This window comes from Chrysemys picta, chromosome 11 (assembly GCF_011386835.1).
Source record: "Chrysemys picta bellii isolate R12L10 chromosome 11, ASM1138683v2, whole genome shotgun sequence".
NCBI lineage: Eukaryota > Metazoa > Chordata > Testudines > Emydidae > Chrysemys > Chrysemys picta.
Genome location: NC_088801.1, coordinates 34,941,720 through 34,962,709, shown reverse-complemented (window position 1 = coordinate 34,962,709; position 20,990 = coordinate 34,941,720). Strand labels below are relative to the sequence as shown.

Here is a 20,990-nt window from a genome sequence, read left to right as displayed (position 1 = left end):
CTCAGCATCTCTTCCCCCCCTCATAACCTCGGGGATTCCCCAGGGACTCTCCGATCTCTTGCCCTGTTCCAGTGAACCTTGCTGGGAAGCACTGCTCAGGAACCAGCACTCCCTGCCAGGACTGAGGAATCTAGCTCCACCTGCTGAGAATCCAGCACACAAGTGGGGCCCTGCCCTGACCCTTTCCTGGCCCTGACACTGCTAGGCATGGGGCTTTGCTTGCCAAACTGGGCATATGTGGGGGTGGCTCAGAAAATAGATTTTGGGGAGGCTGAGCCCCCTCTAACCCTAGCCACTTGCTGCCTTTATGGCAGCCCAGGGTCCACGGAAGCGGGGACCTGGGTCTGGGGCATCCTGGTAAGTGGACTAGGCGTGGGTAAGAGAGACCTGTTGGGACTGGCCAGGACTACTACTTTTCCCCCATGCTTCCTGTTCTGTGGCCAATGGGGAGGGGCTGCCCCCCCCATTGTGCCTCGGTCGTTAGCTCATACGCATAATCTGTAGCAAAACTGGAGGTAAAATCCAAATTTCCTGAGGCCCTATCAGTGCATTACAGGTATGGTCATCTGGTTAGACTTTTTAGCATGAAAGTGCTTCTTGGTTGATTTTAATATTAAATTAAATGTAGTTGTAAGTTGTATTTTTGTGTAGCGCTATATGGAGATTGATTTCACAGCAACTTTCAAGGTATCACATTTTGTTCTTGTTTCATGCTGGAATGTGAACAAAAACTTTTGAACATTTTACACAAATACATTTGTATTGAAATGTTTCTTTTTGGATCAAAACCTGAGCATTTCAGTTCAGGAAGGTCTTTTTGGGTCCCGGGTGCTCTCTGGTCCCTTCTGATGAGAACTGACTCTCTCACTTTGTACCCTGGTGCTTAGAGTATTGGCATGGAATGTGGGAGATCCAGTCTCAAGTTCCAGCTCTGCCAGACTCAGAGTGATCTGGGATGAAAAACTCTACTCTAAATCACACGGACTCTGACCTTCTTTCCCAGTGAAACTGATGTATCTCTGAAAAACGTTTTGGTGAATTGTCATTTAGTCAAAAATGTTCTGACCAACTCTAGTTTCGTGTTTGCCTTATTAAGTGGAGATAAACCATACAAAGCTGATGATATTCAGCCATCTTCGGAACATGGTGCATTTGGGTGGGGAGCTGAAGCTATGTGGTGTGATAACTAACCAGTGTGATATCTATCACTTTTTTTTTTTTTTTAATTGATGGGTTGAATAATTTGTGGTACTTTAGGGATTTTTTTTGTGGCTACTAGGTACCATTAGAATGAATTAGAACATTGTACCACTGTATTTTTTTTTTTTAACAAATAGAACATAGACTGCATCCTTGAAATTACTCTTTAGAATAGACAGGCGTAGGGATAAAATAAGCACACAGCATTGAAAATTAAATGTTAATAGGGGCTTGAAGTAAGACAGGTATCTGGCACGAGTTGAGGAATCTAAAGGGGCATACGAATGTTTAGCATATCTGGCATGTAAATACCTTGCTACACCAGCTACAACAGTGCCATGTAAATGTCTGTTCTCACTTTCAGATGACATTGTAAACAAGAAGCAGGCAACATTATCTCCTGCAAATTGTAACCAACGTTGTCTGTCTGAGTGACTGCCTGATCAAGAAGTAGGACTGAGTAGACTTGTAGCCTCTAAAGTTTTACACTTATTTTGAATGCAGGTTTTTTGGTACATAATTCTACATTTGTAAGTTCAACTTTCATGATAAAGAGATCGCACTACAGTACTTGTATGAGGTGAATTGAAAAATAGATTTTTCACAGTGCAAATATTTGTAATAAAAAATAAATATAAAGTAAGCACTGTACACTTTGTATTCTGTGTTGTAATTTAAATTAATATATTCAAAAATGTGGTAAACATCCAAAAATATTTAAAATAAATAGTATTCTATTGTTGTTTAACATCACTTTAAAAAAAATTGCTTAACAGCCCTAGATAAAATGAGTAAAGTGAGTTACAGAACTCGTGCCAGATACCTGTCTTACTTCAAGCCCCTATTAACATTTAATTTTCAATGCTGTGTGCTTATTTTATCCCTACGCCTGTCTATTCTAAAGAGTAATTTCAAGGATGCAGTCTATGTTCTATTTGTTAGAAGTAGGAATGAGTGGACTTGTAGGCTCTAAAGTTTTACACTGTTGTTTTTGAGTGCAGTTATGTAACAAAAAAAATTTGTAAGTTGTGCTTTCACAATAGAGATTGCACTTCAGTACTTGAATGATGTGAATTAAAGAAAAGGAACAATATTTTCTTATAGTGCCTATATTTGTAATAAATAATATAAAGTGAGCACTGTGCACTTTGTATTCTGTGTTGTAATTGAAATAAATATAGAAAATGTAGAAAAAATCCAAAATATTTAGTATATTTCAATTGGTATTTGTAGCGGGGTGAGCACCTGCTCCGGCCCTGGAGGGGTTGGAAAAGCCATGCAGAGGGCTGGGGCTGGGCAAGGTAAAACCCTGGCTGATTGGGGGAAGTGGCTGCAGCTGGGGCCACGCCCCAAACTAAGCCACTGGGCCTTATAAGAAGGCCTGGGAAGCCAGAAGCAGCAGCCTTTCTGACTGGAGAGGGAGCCAGGCCTGACTGCTTGGGAACTCACCTAGGGGACCTAGAGGGAGGCAGGGCTGGGGAAGGGCCTTAGGAGCTGGGAAGCCCTAAGCCAACAACTCCCCAGGCTGCAGGGCCTAGTTCTAGGCCTCCTAATTATTGGGCTTGCAGAGGGGCAGCCGGAGGGTGGGTAAAGGCAGCCAGTCCAAACCCCTTGTTGCCTGTGATGATCAGCTGATAGACTGCAGTCCGCCCCAGAGCGCGGGGGGCTAAACCGAGACTGGCAGTAGCCACGACTGAGGCAACGTGGGGATAGGCAGTGGGGGTTCCCCTGGGGTGGGGAAACCCAGTAAGACTGTGGGGTACTGCAGAAGGCAGAACTCTGAGATAAGGGCACCGGGGTCCTGGGACAGACACGGGGGCCTACGGCAAGTGGAACACTGGCCTGCAGAGGTCGCTCCTGGGTCGAAGAGCTAATTCCCGAGGATGGCCAGCAGGAGGCCCTGCAGGGGTGAGTCTGCACTGTGCTACAGTATTGTTATAAGTGCGATTAATTTTTGAGTTAATTGCGTGAGTTAACTGCGATTAATTGACTGTCATAATTTTAACACACACAGCAGGGGGCTAACAGGTGGAGGATTTGTACATGTGAATGGTGACCTTTGAAGTCCTGTAATACATTGAGCATATTAAAGGACAAGGTGACAAAAGCTGAAGTAATGTGTGGAGACTCTATGGCAACAATGGATGTTAGTTTGAAGACTAAAATTGGTATGTTAATTATGCCATATAAGAGAAGAAAAATACTCAGAATAGGATCGATTTCCAGCTGAGACAAAGTAACTCAACTCAGTTGGTTACTTTTGTCTTCATTTTCTGGGGTGCTCTGAATTAGAGAGAGGCCTGAGTCCTGAACAGCTTAACAAGTAGAAGCTACTCCGCTTCTTGAGCCCCTAGTGAGGAGTTGGTGGTATATCTGCAAATACAGTAAATTGTGGGATGGGGGATATGACAGGGCCTTACTGGGGAGAGGAAATGAGTCACTTGGGATAGGCTTCTGATAAAGATAGAAACTGAGGAGGTGTGGGGAAAGGAGGAAAGAAAACAAACAGTAGTAGACCCTTTATATCCATCTAACATGTATATAGTCAACAAGCCCATCTCGGGTCCCTGGTGTCTGCTTACAAAGCTCCTCCAGCCCCAACACTAGAACTGTTTGGGAATTTTTCAATTACATCTTTTTTGATGGAAAATTAAACTTTTTGGGGGAATGATTTGGCTTTAACATGACTTTAATCAGGACATTTTCTCAGGTCCACGATGAATTTTCTGGGCAGAGCGAGAGAGAACCTCTCTTGACCAACAATAGCCTGGTGGTTTTGGCACTCACCTGGAATGTGAGAGACCGGGGTTCAAGTCCCTGTTCCAAATTGGGCAGAGGAGAGATTTGAAGCAGTGTCTCCCGCCTTCAAGGTGAGTGCACTAACACCAGGCTATTGTGAGGTGGGTTAGTCTCTCTTTTTTTGCAATATTTTTTTGAAAGGTCTCAGATTCATCCCAATGAGTAATGTGAACATTTTCTGAAATCTTAAAAATCTTTGCAGGATAGGAAAACCAGTTCCTGCCTACCTCTAACCCACACCAAAAGAAACTGGCAGCATTTTACCCAAGTCCCAGAACCACGTCTCACTATTTCTGTCAGGGGGGGAAAAAAGGTTCCTCTGAGTGAGGCTGGGGGTGAAATCTGTTGCTGGTGCTCTGAGGGCTGAGAATAAGGGGGACACGTGTCCTGCCCTGCCTGCAGGGTGGAGCAGGGAAGTAGCTGTTCCTTCACATCTGCATGCCTGAAAACAAAATGAATATAGCCAGGAGTCCTGGATTTTGTGTAGTGTTAACCTTGCATACATATTTAAACCCAGAGCTTTGCCAGAAGTTATAAGCTGTGTGAGTTCTGTCAGTGGTGTGTGTGTGGTTTTTAACCACTGTGAACTGCATGCTAGTGGAACATATTACTTAGTGAGGCCTAAAATGTGTGGCTCGTGGTAATTATTCCTGTTGAAAGTTAATCCTGCTTAGCTTCTGAGGCCTTGAATATGATTCTACTCAGGATGATATTCGTATCCTCACTCCGTTTCATGTACCCTCTGCTAGGTAATTATGTGACAGGACTCAATGTTTCTAAAACTAAACTGACTCTTTATTAAGAGAATTATTCACAGTGGTGCTGCATCTGTATCTAGCATTCTATCCACATGCATGTAGAGAGGATGCTTTGGTATCTCCTCCGAACTCTTCTCTCTTGCAGCCTGTGCTCCGTCTGTCAAGTTCCATGCACGTTACTACTTACTCCTATTGAGGAAACAAATGTAACCCTTCTGCCAGGCCAAGTTGATAGCAGCAAGGGCCGGGTTCAGTACATAGGGGTCCCTTCCCAACAGCGTGACACAGAACCAGCTCGAGCCCCCACCCAGTGACCTGGGAAAATCTTACACAAACCCCTAGGCGCCTCGAAGAGGCAATATTTCCCCTCTCGCAAGCACAGAGCCTCGGTGTAGCAGAAAATGTTTAATAACATGAGGTAAACGACATAGCATTAAATTGGGAAAACACCACAACTAGAGTTCATAGACCAAACCATGAGCGAAGACCCACCCCAGCAAATTGGGCCGTGTCCTCTCCCGTGGGTTCTTGAAACCAGCGACCCAAGAATCACCAAAGTCCCAAAAGTCCACCGATCCCAAAGTCTCTTGGGTCCAGCAACCCAAGAATCACAAAAGTCCCAAAAGTCCGACAACCCCCCAAAGTCTCTGTCCCTGATCAGTGCAGCCCCAGAGTTCAAAAAGGGGGGGGTGAGCAGGGTGTTAAGGGGCACCTTACGTGATCCGAGGCCAACCCGGCTGCTTCTCCGTGGGGTTCCACCGCAGCCTTAGCACGAACTGCTCCACTCCACCCGCAGTCCCACTCCTGCCGTCCCACGAACTGCTCTGGCAGCTGCTCCGCTCCGCTCCGCTCCGCTCACCGACCTGTGAGCCGCGCCGCGCCGCTCCGCTCCGCTCCGCTCCGCTCACCGACCTGTGAGCCAGGCCGCTCCGCTCCGCTCCGCTCACCGACCTGTGAGCCGCTCCGCTCCGCTCACCGACCTGTGAGCCAGGCCGCTCCGCTCCGCTCACCGACCTGTGAGCCGCACTGCTCCGCTCCGCTCCGCTCCGCCCGTCCCTTGGGCCGCTCCCACAAGGCTCTGCTCTGCTCGCTGCTCCTCCAGCCGCTCCACTCGCCCCCGCTAAGCTAAGTTAGCTTAGCAAATATAGCTTCAGGCTCCCCCACTAGTTAACACAGCCTCAGTGATCTCAGCTCTTAAATAGCTTTAGCTCTTTTGTGATTTCAGCTCTCAGTGATTTCAGCTAGTAGTAGGGGAGCCCCAGTGCTGGTGCACTATCGGCCCAGAGTGAATTCAGCTCGGCACATCCCACGTCCCACTCATGCAGTGAGAATACCTTGGCTCTCTCGCAAAGCTTCTTCCGCAGGCGATCCTTCCACTCCTCAGACAGTGGGGAGTCCCCAAAGTCAAACTTTGCGGGATCCATCACTGGAACTTCAGCTTCACACTGGGGTCTCACGATGGTTTCAGGCTCAAAGATGTCTGCAATCTTCTGCCCTGGTTTTACAAACACGTCACGGCGTGTTTCATTAGCAATCAATATAGCCACCTCTTCCTGGGCTTCAGCAGGTAGGGTTATGACTCCACTGAGAACCAGCACTCCTTCTGGGAGCCCTCCCTCGGTCGGCTGCTCTACCATTGCTAATGTTTTCTTACTGTCTTTTAGGCAGGTACTCACGACAATCACTTCCTTTTCTGTCATTGCAGGAACCACTAAGGGGGCCGGGCCCGCATACCTCAATGCTCCCACTGGCAAATCAGGCAGCACTTTTCTTGTGTCCTCAATTTTTCTGTAGGCTGCGGCACAGTGTGTGTGTATCACCAAGGTGTTCAGATATTGGTCCCCTGCTCGCTGTCTGCAGTAATCTGCGAGTACCTTAAAGAGGCTGGAGTTGGTCCCTATTAGCACGGACACATCAGAGGCTCCTTTAGGGTCAGGGCATATTAAAGCAGCAGTGTCCACCTCCTGTCTTACCCCCGCAATCTCTTCTGGGAATTCCAGGTGTACTATGACATACCCCTGATAGGGGTATTCATCCATGCTGAGGCCACACAGGCCAAGTCCTGTCAGGGGCCGTATAGGCAGATGCCTAAGCATCTGCTGGTAGAAAGACTGGAATATGATAGTCACTTGGGATCCTGTGTCAAGCACTGCTCTACATTCTGTCCCTTCAACCTTTATAGTTACCTCCGCTCGGGGTCCGATCAATCCTGGTGGGATTCGGGCTGCAGGGTTCTTTCCAGGGGAGCCTCCACACCCTGTAGGCCTAGGCGGCTCCCTTCCCAGGCCCTGGGGCCGTTTCCCGACTTTCCCCAGGTGGTCCTCAGCTTTTGATATACTAGCGTGGGATTCTCTGCATTCTGACACCTTGCAGCAATGTGCCCACCCTGGCCACACCGGTAGCAGAAGAAGGATTGTCTTTTCCCTTGTTGTCTCGTTGGGGCAGAGGTTCTAAATGTAGTCCTCTGAACCGTGGTAGTGGAGGGTTCCATGTACCTTGAAGTATTTGCTGAATCGATGGTATTCTCTAATTCAGCCACTTTCTGTGTCAGGACCTGCACTCGTTGGGTAAGTTCCTCTTGAGGATTCACCATCAGTGCCTTGGGCGTTCGGGTGGATGTTGTGCCAGTCGCCGGGTGTGACTGCACCTCCCAAACCTCGCCAGCTGCCTGCCTCTCTTCTTCCTCTTGGACCTCTTTTATCAGCTGAGAGTAACTCGGTGGATTGTCTTGCCGTTCTCTTAATCGGAGGTGGAGAAGGATTGGGTTCTGATATTGAATTCCTCTCACAATCTGAGCCAATCTAGTCCGGTCCATTTGCCCAACTGCCACTGCTCCCCTCATGATGGCTCTCTGCAATAGTTTCTCCAACCTCTGGATATAGGCAGAAACCTTCTCTCCCTTTTGTTGCCTGGCATTGAGGAACTTGCAATAGACATCATCTGAGCCCTCGGTTCTCCCGAAGGCATGATCAAGGGCCTCTAGGCAGTCCTTCACCTTGACTCCAGGGTTACTGAGTTTCAGGGTGCGAATCACATCTAGGGCTGGCCCCCTGAGGCACTCTACTAGTCGCCTTCTCTTTTCAGCATCAGGCACCGCCCACTCCTGCAGCATTTCAGTGGTGTGTTCCAGCCAGGGTTCAAATGCTTCCTCCCCAGGTATTGGGGTGGGACCCCCAGAAAACAACCTCAGTTTACGATAGGGGCTTGACTCAGGGTGGGGTGCCATAACCTTCTCTAATGCTTGCCCCAAAGCCTTCACCCATTCATCAGGTGAAGGAGCACTCTCCCGGTGTGGGACTCCTGGGTCAAGGCCCAACAGACCTGGCATATCAGCCAAAGTCTTTCCCTCTTTCCCCAAAAAGGCTGACATTTTCTTTAAAAACTCTACATCAGGGGCAGGGACTGGTGAGGGCTGGCTCCCAGTGGTTATTACTGTCCACTCACCATCTTCCACTGCTATCGTGCCTGGAACCTGTAGGGGTTCCACAGCCGATGGCAGCTCGCACAGTACAGCAAAAGCCCCCTCCTCCCTCACAAACATGCGCCCACGCATTTTGCACTTACTCAGGTACTCAATGGATACCCTTAAGATAGGTTCTATTGCACCCTCATCAAACGCCTCCGGCACCCCCGTTACCAAAAGACAGTTCCTAGGGTTAATATTCATCCCCTTGCACCAGTCCTCTAGCAAGTGTAGGGCCATTATACAAACTGTAAAATTTTTTACAAATATATCAGATCAAAACAACAACAAGAAGATTTTTAGGTTTTCCCAAGTTAATGAATCACCCAAGATGTGCTTGCGAGGGGTACTGACCCAGGGATCCCGGACGAGCCCCCAAAAATGTAACCCTTCTGCCAGGCCAAGTTGATAGCAGCAAGGGCCGGGTTCAGTACATAGGGGTCCCTTCCCAACAGCGTGACACAGAACCAGCTCGAGCCCCCACCCAGTGACCTGGGAAAATCTTACACAAACCCCTAGGCGCCTCGAAGAGGCAATATTTCCCCTCTCGCAAGCACAGAACCTCGGTGTAGCAGAAAATGTTTAATAACATGAGGTAAACGACATAGCATTAAATTGGGAAAACACCACAACTAGAGTTCATAGACCAAACCATGAGCGAAGACCCACCCCAGCAAATTGGGCCGTGTCCTCTCCCGTGGGTTCTTGAAACCAGCGACCCAAGAATCACCAAAGTCCCAAAAGTCCACCGATCCCAAAGTCTCTTGGGTCCAGCAACCCAAGAATCACAAAAGTCCCAAAAGTCCGACAACCCCCCAAAGTCTCTGTCCCTGATCAGTGCAGCCCCAGAGTTCAAAAAGGGGGGGGTGAGCAGGGTGTTAAGGGGCACCTTACGTGATCCGAGGCCAACCCGGCTGCTTCTCCGTGGGGTTCCACCGCAGCCTTAGCACGAACTGCTCCACTCCACCCGCAGTCCCACTCCTGCCGTCCCACGAACTGCTCTGGCAGCTGCTCCGCTCCGCTCCGCTCCGCTCACCGACCTGTGAGCCGCGCCGCGCCGCGCCGCTCCGCTCCGCTCACCGACCTGTGAGCCAGGCCGCTCCGCTCCGCTCCGCTCACCGACCTGTGAGCCGCTCCGCTCCGCTCACCGACCTGTGAGCCAGGCCGCTCCGCTCCGCTCACCGACCTGTGAGCCGCACTGCTCCGCTCCGCCCGTCCCTTGGGCCGCTCCCACAAGGCTCTGCTCTGCTCGCTGCTCCTCCAGCCGCTCCACTCGCCCCCGCTAAGCTAAGTTAGCTTAGCAAATATAGCTTCAGGCTCCCCCACTAGTTAACACAGCCTCAGTGATCTCAGCTCTTAAATAGCTTTAGCTCTTTTGTGATTTCAGCTCTCAGTGATTTCAGCTAGTAGTAGGGGAGCCCCAGTGCTGGTGCACTATCGGCCCAGAGTGAATTCAGCTCGGCACATCCCACGTCCCACTCATGCAGTGAGAATACCTTGGCTCTCTCGCAAAGCTTCTTCCGCAGGCGATCCTTCCACTCCTCAGACAGTGGGGAGTCCCCAAAGTCAAACTTTGCGGGATCCATCACTGGAACTTCAGCTTCACACTGGGGTCTCACGATGGTTTCAGGCTCAAAGATGTCTGCAATCTTCTGCCCTGGTTTTACAAACACGTCACGGCGTGTTTCATTAGCAATCAATATAGCCACCTCTTCCTGGGCTTCAGCAGGTAGGGTTATGACTCCACTGAGAACCAGCACTCCTTCTGGGAGCCCTCCCTCGGTCGGCTGCTCTACCATTGCTAATGTTTTCTTACTGTCTTTTAGGCAGGTACTCACGACAATCACTTCCTTTTCTGTCATTGCAGGAACCACTAAGGGGGCCGGGCCCGCATACCTCAATGCTCCCACTGGCAAATCAGGCAGCACTTTTCTTGTGTCCTCAATTTTTCTGTAGGCTGCGGCACAGTGTGTGTGTATCACCAAGGTGTTCAGATATTGGTCCCCTGCTCGCTGTCTGCAGTAATCTGCGAGTACCTTAAAGAGGCTGGAGTTGGTCCCTATTAGCACGGACACATCAGAGGCTCCTTTAGGGTCAGGGCATATTAAAGCAGCAGTGTCCACCTCCTGTCTTACCCCCGCAATCTCTTCTGGGAATTCCAGGTGTACTATGACATACCCCTGATAGGGGTATTCATCCATGCTGAGGCCACACAGGCCAAGTCCTGTCAGGGGCCGTATAGGCAGATGCCTAAGCATCTGCTGGTAGAAAGACTGGAATATGATAGTCACTTGGGATCCTGTGTCAAGCACTGCTCTACATTCTGTCCCTTCAACCTTTATAGTTACCTCCGCTCGGGGTCCGATCAATCCTGGTGGGATTCGGGCTGCAGGGTTCTTTCCAGGGGAGCCTCCACACCCTGTAGGCCTAGGCGGCTCCCTTCCCAGGCCCTGGGGCCGTTTCCCGACTTTCCCCAGGTGGTCCTCAGCTTTTGATATACTAGCGTGGGATTCTCTGCATTCTGACACCTTGCAGCAATGTGCCCACCCTGGCCACACCGGTAGCAGAAGAAGGATTGTCTTTTCCCTTGTTGTCTCGTTGGGGCAGAGGTTCTAAATGTAGTCCTCTGAACCGTGGTAGTGGAGGGTTCCATGTACCTTGAAGTATTTGCTGAATCGATGGTATTCTCTAATTCAGCCACTTTCTGTGTCAGGACCTGCACTCGTTGGGTAAGTTCCTCTTGAGGATTCACCATCAGTGCCTTGGGCGTTCGGGTGGATGTTGTGCCAGTCGCCGGGTGTGACTGCACCTCCCAAACCTCGCCAGCTGCCTGCCTCTCTTCTTCCTCTTGGACCTCTTTTATCAGCTGAGAGTAACTCGGTGGATTGTCTTGCCGTTCTCTTAATCGGAGGTGGAGAAGGATTGGGTTCTGATATTGAATTCCTCTCACAATCTGAGCCAATCTAGTCCGGTCCATTTGCCCAACTGCCACTGCTCCCCTCATGATGGCTCTCTGCAATAGTTTCTCCAACCTCTGGATATAGGCAGAAACCTTCTCTCCCTTTTGTTGCCTGGCATTGAGGAACTTGCAATAGACATCATCTGAGCCCTCGGTTCTCCCGAAGGCATGATCAAGGGCCTCTAGGCAGTCCTTCACCTTGACTCCAGGGTTACTGAGTTTCAGGGTGCGAATCACATCTAGGGCTGGCCCCCTGAGGCACTCTACTAGTCGCCTTCTCTTTTCAGCATCAGGCACCGCCCACTCCTGCAGCATTTCAGTGGTGTGTTCCAGCCAGGGTTCAAATGCTTCCTCCCCAGGTATTGGGGTGGGACCCCCAGAAAACAACCTCAGTTTACGATAGGGGCTTGACTCAGGGTGGGGTGCCATAACCTTCTCTAATGCTTGCCCCAAAGCCTTCACCCATTCATCAGGTGAAGGAGCACTCTCCCGGTGTGGGACTCCTGGGTCAAGGCCCAACAGACCTGGCATATCAGCCAAAGTCTTTCCCTCTTTCCCCAAAAAGGCTGACATTTTCTTTAAAAACTCTACATCAGGGGCAGGGACTGGTGAGGGCTGGCTCCCAGTGGTTATTACTGTCCACTCACCATCTTCCACTGCTATCGTGCCTGGAACCTGTAGGGGTTCCACAGCCGATGGCAGCTCGCACAGTACAGCAAAAGCCCCCTCCTCCCTCACAAACATGCGCCCACGCATTTTGCACTTACTCAGGTACTCAGTGGATACCCTTAAGATAGGTTCTATTGCACCCTCATCAAACGCCTCCGGCACCCCCGTTACCAAAAGACAGTTCCTAGGGTTAATATTCATCCCCTTGCACCAGTCCTCTAGCAAGTGTAGGGCCATTATACAAACTGTAAAATTTTTTACAAATATATCAGATCAAAACAACAACAAGAAGATTTTTAGGTTTTCCCAAGTTAATGAATCACCCAAGATGTGCTTGCGAGGGGTACTGACCCAGGGATCCCGGACGAGCCCCCAAAAATGTAACCCTTCTGCCAGGCCAAGTTGATAGCAGCAAGGGCCGGGTTCAGTACATAGGGGTCCCTTCCCAACAGCGTGACACAGAACCAGCTCGAGCCCCCACCCAGTGACCTGGGAAAATCTTACACAAACCCCTAGGCGCCTCGAAGAGGCAATATTTCCCCTCTCGCAAGCACAGAGCCTCGGTGTAGCAGAAAATGTTTAATAACATGAGGTAAACGACATAGCATTAAATTGGGAAAACACCACAACTAGAGTTCATAGACCAAACCATGAGCGAAGACCCACCCCAGCAAATTGGGCCGTGTCCTCTCCCGTGGGTTCTTGAAACCAGCGACCCAAGAATCACCAAAGTCCCAAAAGTCCACCGATCCCAAAGTCTCTTGGGTCCAGCAACCCAAGAATCACAAAAGTCCCAAAAGTCCGACAACCCCCCAAAGTCTCTGTCCCTGATCAGTGCAGCCCCAGAGTTCAAAAAGGGGGGGGTGAGCAGGGTGTTAAGGGGCACCTTACGTGATCCGAGGCCAACCCGGCTGCTTCTCCGTGGGGTTCCACCGCAGCCTTAGCACGAACTGCTCCACTCCACCCGCAGTCCCACTCCTGCCGTCCCACGAACTGCTCTGGCAGCTGCTCCGCTCCGCTCCGCTCCGCTCCGCTCACCGACCTGTGAGCCGCGCCGCGCCGCGCCGCTCCGCTCCGCTCACCGACCTGTGAGCCAGGCCGCTCCGCTCCGCTCCGCTCACCGACCTGTGAGCCGCTCCGCTCCGCTCACCGACCTGTGAGCCAGGCCGCTCCGCTCACCGACCTGTGAGCCGCACTGCTCCGCTCCGCTCCGCTCCGCCCGTCCCTTGGGCCGCTCCCACAAGGCTCTGCTCTGCTCGCTGCTCCTCCAGCCGCTCCACTCGCCCCCGCTAAGCTAAGTTAGCTTAGCAACTATAGCTTCAGGCTCCCCCACTAGTTAACACAGCCTCAGTGATCTCAGCTCTTAAATAGCTTTAGCTCTTTTGTGATTTCAGCTCTCAGTGATTTCAGCTAGTAGTAGGGGAGCCCCAGTGCTGGTGCACTATCGGCCCAGAGTGAATTCAGCTCGGCAGTCCGTAACTAGACTCCTAAGGGAATCAAAGTTAGCTCTGACATTCAACAGTGGAGAGAGGAGGAGGTGCAATTGGTGTTTCAGGCCCACAAAAGGGACCCACACCACCAGGTACCAATACCTGCCCCCAACCTCTCTCAATTCACTGGGTTTTGTAGCCCATGCCCCTTGACAAGCAAATGCTACTTAGGTAATGGTGAATGACTCACTCAGTCCTTCTGTCATACACCAGTTCCACTGGCCTTGATTCACAGAATCAGGGTAACAAAACTTTATTCTTCCTGCCCCAATAACAGAGAAACTGGGGATCCCACACCAGCCAAAGTAACCACTTTGAGTTGCTGTTGTTTCCTGCCAGGCGAGTGGGTGTGCCTATGCAAACAAGATCAGCCCCTGGAGTTCTTTTCCACACTCGCCATAATTCACCACCAGATGTCAGGGTAGAGCTCATCCTGACTCTGCTTACACAAATATTGAAACTTGACAGAAGTTTGTCTCTTAGCACAGCCTACAGAGCTTGTAAGGTCATCTGAGAGCAACTGTTCTTGGAATAGAAAAGTGAACCAGCATGTGCCTGGGCCTTGTTTGTCAGTCTCTCTGTCTCTGGCAGCATGCAAGTACCTATTTCCATTTCCCCATCTCCATTAGTTATTTACTGGGTCAGTCATGATAACATGATGCAAGGGGACGGGGGGGGGGGGGGACGGGGACATGGATCAGTGGTCAGGTCTCAATTCCTGTGAGTATCCGGCACAAGCTGGGGAAGCTAATGGTACAACCAGCTGACCAAATTCACTGATGAATCCTGCTCACGTCCCACCTGAGGGAAGAAGTAGAGGGGTTTCAAAATGTACACAGTACACCTGTTTCTTTGCCTCCCCTTGATCCTGGTTGCTGCACCAGCAGCTGGCTGTCAACTGGCTAATCTGGGTTCAGTTTTCAGTGCAGGGCTTAGAATCTCAAGGCTATCATGCTTTGCCCTTACCTTGCCCTGAAATGGGTGATGTACACAATATAGGCTGGAGAGGTCGATGTGGTGGTATCCTCCTACAACTGAAGAGTGTGTTGTTGGAATTCTATACTGTACCATGCTAGTTTTAAGAAGTGCAAGATAAGTAGGTGGAAGATCAATGTGGAGGAATAGAGGTACAGTTAACGATGATTATTCAACCTTAATTGTAAACTTCCTAGGTATCTAGAATTAAAGTTTAAATATTTGGATATATATACTGTGAATGTTGTTTTACAGGGGAACAGTTTAATACAGCTATGTGGGAATTAATAAATATTTACTCCAGCCCTACTTCAAGCATATCTGAAATCACATTCCATGTTCAGTTTGGAAATAAGACTTTGTTCCATTTTATGCGAGGAAGCAAAATGCACTTTAAAGTCTGAAATGTTTTGTCTTCTGTGCTTCAGTTTTACTTAAAGAAAATACTTTTTCAGAAAAATGCAACTCTACCATATAACATGTTTCCTCAGTAACCTTGATAGTATAACTGTGATTCTTCTGGTAAAGAGACAGAAACCCAGAAGGATGATGACTGTCTGACCCATTTAGTGACTCAGGTACAGAAATGCAGATGGTATGACTAACAGGCTTCTCTGACTATATATTGGTCTCTTATGTCACCTAAGGCTAGGTCTACACTACGGGGGGGGAGGGGGACTGTCGACCTAAGATACGCAACTTCAGCTATGTGAATAGCGTAGCTGAAGTTGCGTATTTTAGGTCGACTTACCTGGCTGTGAGGACGGTGGCGAGTTGACCGCTGCTGCGCCGCCGTCGACTCCGCTTCCCCCTCTTGCCGCGGTGGATTTCCGGAGTCGACGGCAGAGCCATTGGGGATCGATTTTATTGCGTCTTCACTAGATGCGATAAGTCGATCCCCAATAGATCGATTGCTACCCGCCAATCCGGCGGGTAGTGAAGACATGCCCTAATACTAATGTATTAGGTTAAAATAATAGTTCTGTAGCATCTTTCATGTAAAGGTCTCAAAGCTCTTTACAAACACTAATGAATTTAGCTTCTCAATGGTATTATCCTTATTCTAAAAATGTAGAAACTGAGGCACAAAGATTGTGAACTTGGACAAGTCACATGCTGTATTTGTGGAGGAGGCAGCAGCAGAACTTAGCTCTCATTATTCCTGGGCCAGGGCATTCATAAGACCAGACCTAGAAGTGTATCCCTACTTCATGTGCTATTTGATAACACTTGATTGTAGCTACTGATTTTCATGAGCTTTCCATAGGTTTTAGATATGCCCCCCCCTTCAGTTAATTACTTTTTTCTTTTTAAAAAAAAATAAGAGTGGCAACAAATGTACTTAGCTTCTCTAGAATTTATTATCCAATATAACATACATTTAAGTGCAGTTACTCTCAAAAGTACTATAGAAAAACTAGCACCTTCTTACTCAGCTGATCTGCTCCCTGTATGTATTCAGAGTAACATCTGCTATTTTAGTCATGAAAACAGTTCATAGTGGTACAAACATAGAGTGGGCTGGATTCTATTTCTTGTGCATCACCAACATGGATGTTTACTAAGTTGCTGCTCTAGAGCTAGATCAGTAATAACTTCAACCTACAGAAGGCAAAGGAGTTGAACACGTGTACTAAAGATATTAGTTAGCCTGAAAAATCTCTTTTTGAAGTTGAGGTCTGCTTATCTCATTCATCAACTTAACTTTGCAGAGCTGGCAGTTGAAAGTTCACCCTGTACATCCCTTTCTTTTAGGAGTCATAGTAAGAATGAGATTACCTGAATTGCTTTCAGTATGCTCCTAACACTTGCAGCTCTGCACTATAAGATAATGACTATAATCAAATCTCATGCTTCAGGGCTTCAGATGGTCACTTGTAAGGGTCAGGAAGGATTTCTCTCTCTTCCCCCCCCCCCCCCCCCCCCGCCCCCAAATGCACATTTGTCCAGCGGTAGTCTGGATTTTTTTGCCTTCCTCTGAAATATCAGAAATTGGCCACAGCTGGAGATGGGGTACCAGATGGGGTGGGCCAATGCTCTGTGGTGGTCAAGAGAATCTTCTTTCTAGATGAAATAGCTAAAGGTAAATAGCTAATGGCATGGAGGCGGTGGAAATTGGCACTTGCATGCTGCCCAGAGACACAGGGAGACTGCCAAACAAGGCCTAGACAAATGCTAGTTCCTTTTTCCTTTCCAGAAAAACCACTGTCAGGCCTATTCCACCATCTTATTGAATATATTTTTGCCTGAGAATTTCCTTTTTTATTTATTTTTTCATGCACACAGCTTGTAACTGAAAATAGCCTAAACTAATTTCCCTTGAGATAGCTCACATGTTCAGGGTCATACTAACTGTCGTATTTGGTATCGGGAAGGAATTTCCCCCCAGGTCAGATTGGCTGGGACCATGGGGGTTTTTCACCCTCCCCTCCAAAATGGAGCATGGTTTGGCTGCTGGGATCATCTGGACATATTTTACCTAATCAATTCTCTGCCACTGCAGGAACCTCAGGCATTAGTGGCACCTTAGTCTCTGCTGTTTTCTGCCTGTGTCACACAGTTTAGTCTCCCAAGGACCAAAATGCTTTGGTGTCACTAAAATATTTTGGGTTTAATATAGGTGAAAACTAATGGCCCGTGATATACAGGCGGTTTAATGGTCTCTTCTGGCTTTATCTCTATGCAAGTTTAAAAGTGGTATTTTCTAAACAGTGCTGATTTGATATGGAAATAATTTAAAAAACTGAAGTATCCCATAGTACCATTTTAGAGAGACTTTTAAGAACAGACCTGCACAATGTGGGTAGGTATGGTTTTAAAAACATCTGAATTATGGCTTCCTGTTTAAAAACTCAAATGTTCGGTAAAACCTTGGAAAGTAAGAAAATACCTGGTGTTGTCAATATGTCTGCCTGGAGCAGAACAAACACAAATAGTCTCACTGGGGAAAATAATCCTCTGCTTCACCTTGTAGACAAATAGGAAAATATTATTCATACAACGAAAAGCATTGAAATTCTTGGCAGCCAACAAGGAACTTCAAGACCTGAGGGTCAGATTAAACTGATTTTGGTTATTTTTATTCCCTTTGCAATAAAGTGGTTGGTGCAATATATTGGGATTACTATTATTGGTGGTGGTGGTTTTTTTTGTTTTGTTTTTTAAAACGTCACTTTTTGTAGAAAATTGAAAAAAATCATCATGGGATCTTAAAGCCCCAATACTGCCAACTTGTGCATGTGTAACTGTATTCCTGAGAGTAAAATGTTTGCAGGATTGGGGCCTAACACCAATGTTTGTGTCTCAAGTTTTACTGCAAACTTGTTAAAGTCACATTATGGGGTAAAAGGTGAAAAAAATATATAATCAAACATTTTGACATTTATAGTAGCCAATCTGAGAATGGTGGTAGGAGAAGGAGATGCTCTTTCCAGATGCTATAGAAAGGAGATTAAAATTTGACCTTCAAAAGTAACTACATCCTAGAAATTTGCAACACATAGGTATAATGAATTCTTTACCTAAACCTCGAGATAAGCAGAGTATAAAGTAAATGAGTACCATGTCTAATATTTGGGATATTCCATAGTTACCATGAGTTTGGTTTTTCTGTAGCCTGAGTGTGAAACGAATCAAAGTGAAAACTGAGCATCTTTTACTGAGCTAACAAAAAGATTTTTGCCACATTTTAATTGGTTTTATTAAAAGTATATGATTAAAGTTAACTAGACAAGGATCAAATTCTGGACTCCAATCTAGATCCCTTTATGTCTTTGCATCAATTTACAGCAGCTATTCATCCCTGCCTGTCATAATTAAGGCTAATAGATTTTGAAACAGCAGGAAAACGTTTGCCTGTACTTCCTATTATCTGACAATATTTTTGTCGTTCTTTAACAGCTGTGGGTAACAGCATCAACATACTACAGGTGAAAATGTTGTTTATATATATTTTAAATCTGCATATTGCTCTGTGCAAAAGAGCATTAAAGCTCTGATTCAGGGCCTCATTCTGCAGAGTACTTAAGAATGTGCGTAAGCCCTATTGACTTCAGGGCCTCACCAAGGTGATAAAGCACATGCCTAACTTTAAAATCATGAATGGGCACATTGAATTTATGAGCTCTAATTATGCCCTATCAGTACCAGTGGCATGTTAGATATGATTATATATTTTTTGTTAATTATATATGATGGTATTGTTTCTCTTTAACGCATCAGCATTTAATTCTTTAAAATCACTGACTAATGTGGCTTGTAATCAGTTTTTCCCTCCCCACCACATTCTGAGCATAAATGGCTGTCTTCATCTTCCAATTATTCTTCCTCCCTCCCCCCCTCTCCCCCAGCCCATCACAAGGATAAGGTGGTTTTGGCATGGATTATTATAGTATTTGCCAAGTCAGCTCTGAACATTTCAAGGATATGTACAGTACTCAGACATGCACTAAATAATTTACTCAGTGTTTTTTTTTAAGACCGCAATAACTGTATATCTTGCACATCACTGTTTGAAATGTTATGAACTTTTGACTTGAACTGTTGTAGATCGTTTACCTTGTTAATCTAGTGTGAGTGACATTTTAGATGCTACATACTTGATCAAAAGAGGCTTGTGTTTAAAACCTATTTTAATCTCATTGTTCTAACCATATCTACTACATAATCTGCTTTAATTTGTCATTTTAAGAACAGCATATTTTAAATGTAATCTAAATATGCCTACTTTTTAAAATTTAAATGTATAATGTTCTGTCTATAAATTAAATACTTAAACAAAAAAAGGCACAATTCTTTTTTCTCTCCAACCAACAAAGAAGGCATACAATTGCTCTGGGTTTTTTGGGGGGGAGGGCCTCGGGGAGGAGGAGGAGGTGTGGGGGAGAGGCTCCTGTGTGATTTAAATACTTGTTAATCTGCTTCTTTAAATATCATAAACAAAAGTATCAGAACATATTTCCAAGGACAAAGGAGGAGTTTGCAAACCCTGTGATTGGTTGGTTGCTAGTTAGTCCTATCCCAGAGTCATCCTTAATTGGCTTTGGGTAGGGTTGGATTCACATAAGCAGGGTGACATTTATTGCATTCTTACTTGTTTCTTTGCGTTGACTCTAAGGTATTGGGTTCTGAGAACTGAGGCTTCAAGGAATATTGCCAGGGACTGACTTTATTTCATGTATGACCTGAACGGAGGCTGTTAGACTAATTCTGTGAAGAGCAGACATGAGCTTGTATGCAAGAAGGGTAACTTTGCCAGCGATTACTCCAATAGCTCTTCAAAAAAGGGTAGGGCATTTAAGTAAGTGTGTAACATTCACTGTAGTGTGTGTGTGTGTGTGATAAGTGGTTGCACAGTTTAAACATATAATGCTTTAAATACATATAATGTAGCCATATATAAGTAGATATAATTTTTAAAAATTCTATAATTTTAAGACAATAGTGAAATGTCTTTATTACATCTAGTTGATTAATGCTTATTAGACTACTTGTCACACATATAATTTTCTCTGTAAGGTGCAGTACTATAACCACAAATATTATAAGAGAAAAATGTATGTATAGAATATCTTAGTTGGGCCAAAAAAGCTAAATATCATAATTCCATTTATTAATGTTAAAATATGCACTTTTTATAGGGTTTTTAAGGGCGTGATTCAAATCCCACTGAAGTTTGAATCAGTGTCTATGTTCTTATACTCTCTTACTGACTCTTTTGGCTAAGTTTCCGTTTAAAAGTTGAATGTAAGCATTAATGTTTAGTTTAAAAAAACTGTTAGAAACTATTTTAAACTTTATTTGTTCCAGTTCTCAATATAAGGATTTAACTTTTAAAAATGTATTTATGATACAAAATCATACAATTTTGATATTGCACCTTATGACTATTAACCAGAGTTAGAAACTAGCCAGTCTATGTCGTGTGGCAGTATAGACACTTAAAAATAACAAGTTGAGTGAGGGAGATGTTCTTCTTTTCTAATACAGTGGTATTAATTTATATTAAATGCAGGAATCTCTATCTGTTTTTAATAAACCCACGTGATTTTAAATAGATTTGCAAAGGTAGGTTTCATTGCCATGTACTATAGCTTTATTTCCCCGAAATAAATGAAATTCTGGTAAATAGGGTCTTTTGTTACTCAGTTGCTCTTGAGACACTGTCACAGCTATGAAAGATGGAATTTCAGTGAAACATCATTGTAGTTGTAGAGGCTTTCAAGGCCATCTCTACGGAAATAAGACATAGTGGATGTTTTGTTATGACCTGTTTGGCCCACGGTGTGTACACCATTTGATCACACAGATTTTGAGCCAAAACGGTTTTCTGAGTAAGAAGAGCTACAAGTTTTTGATCAAAAAAAGTACATTAGGAGAATGGTAAGATTACCCAGTTCAGCATTCAAAATTCAGGAAATGCCACAATTAAGGTTTTACATATAACTTAATTTTTCTGTCTTGTGCAATATGCATTATGATACTGTCCTAATTAGATGATTGTGTACTATATCTAGGGTATAATATTCTCCCTCCTCCCCCACCTTAGATATGCAAATAGCATGTTGTAAATGTCTGTGTCCTTGTCTCCTGGCATTTTGTTTGTCCTAATAGTCCAATATATCTTAACTGACTTGCAAGAGAAGAAAATTTTCTTCTCTAGCATCTAAAATGTTTGA

General features: G+C 46.1%; 1 protein-coding gene across 4 annotated transcripts in view; it reads left to right on the top strand.

Annotated features, from left to right (window-relative positions):
• Window positions 1–20,990, top strand: part of GRB14 (growth factor receptor bound protein 14) — a 105,642-nt gene that overhangs the window by 21,655 nt on the left and 62,997 nt on the right. Inside the window, exon 1 of one of the 4 annotated variants that reach the window (XM_024114808.3) lies at window positions 19,349–19,599. The exons of the other annotated variants lie outside the window; for them this stretch is intronic. Within the exon in view, the coding sequence (XP_023970576.1) occupies window positions 19,537–19,599 (63 nt within the window). The 5' untranslated portion in view covers window positions 19,349–19,536. Of the gene's footprint in view, window positions 1–19,348; window positions 19,600–20,990 lie in introns of those variants that run through there. 4 annotated transcript variants of the gene reach the window in all.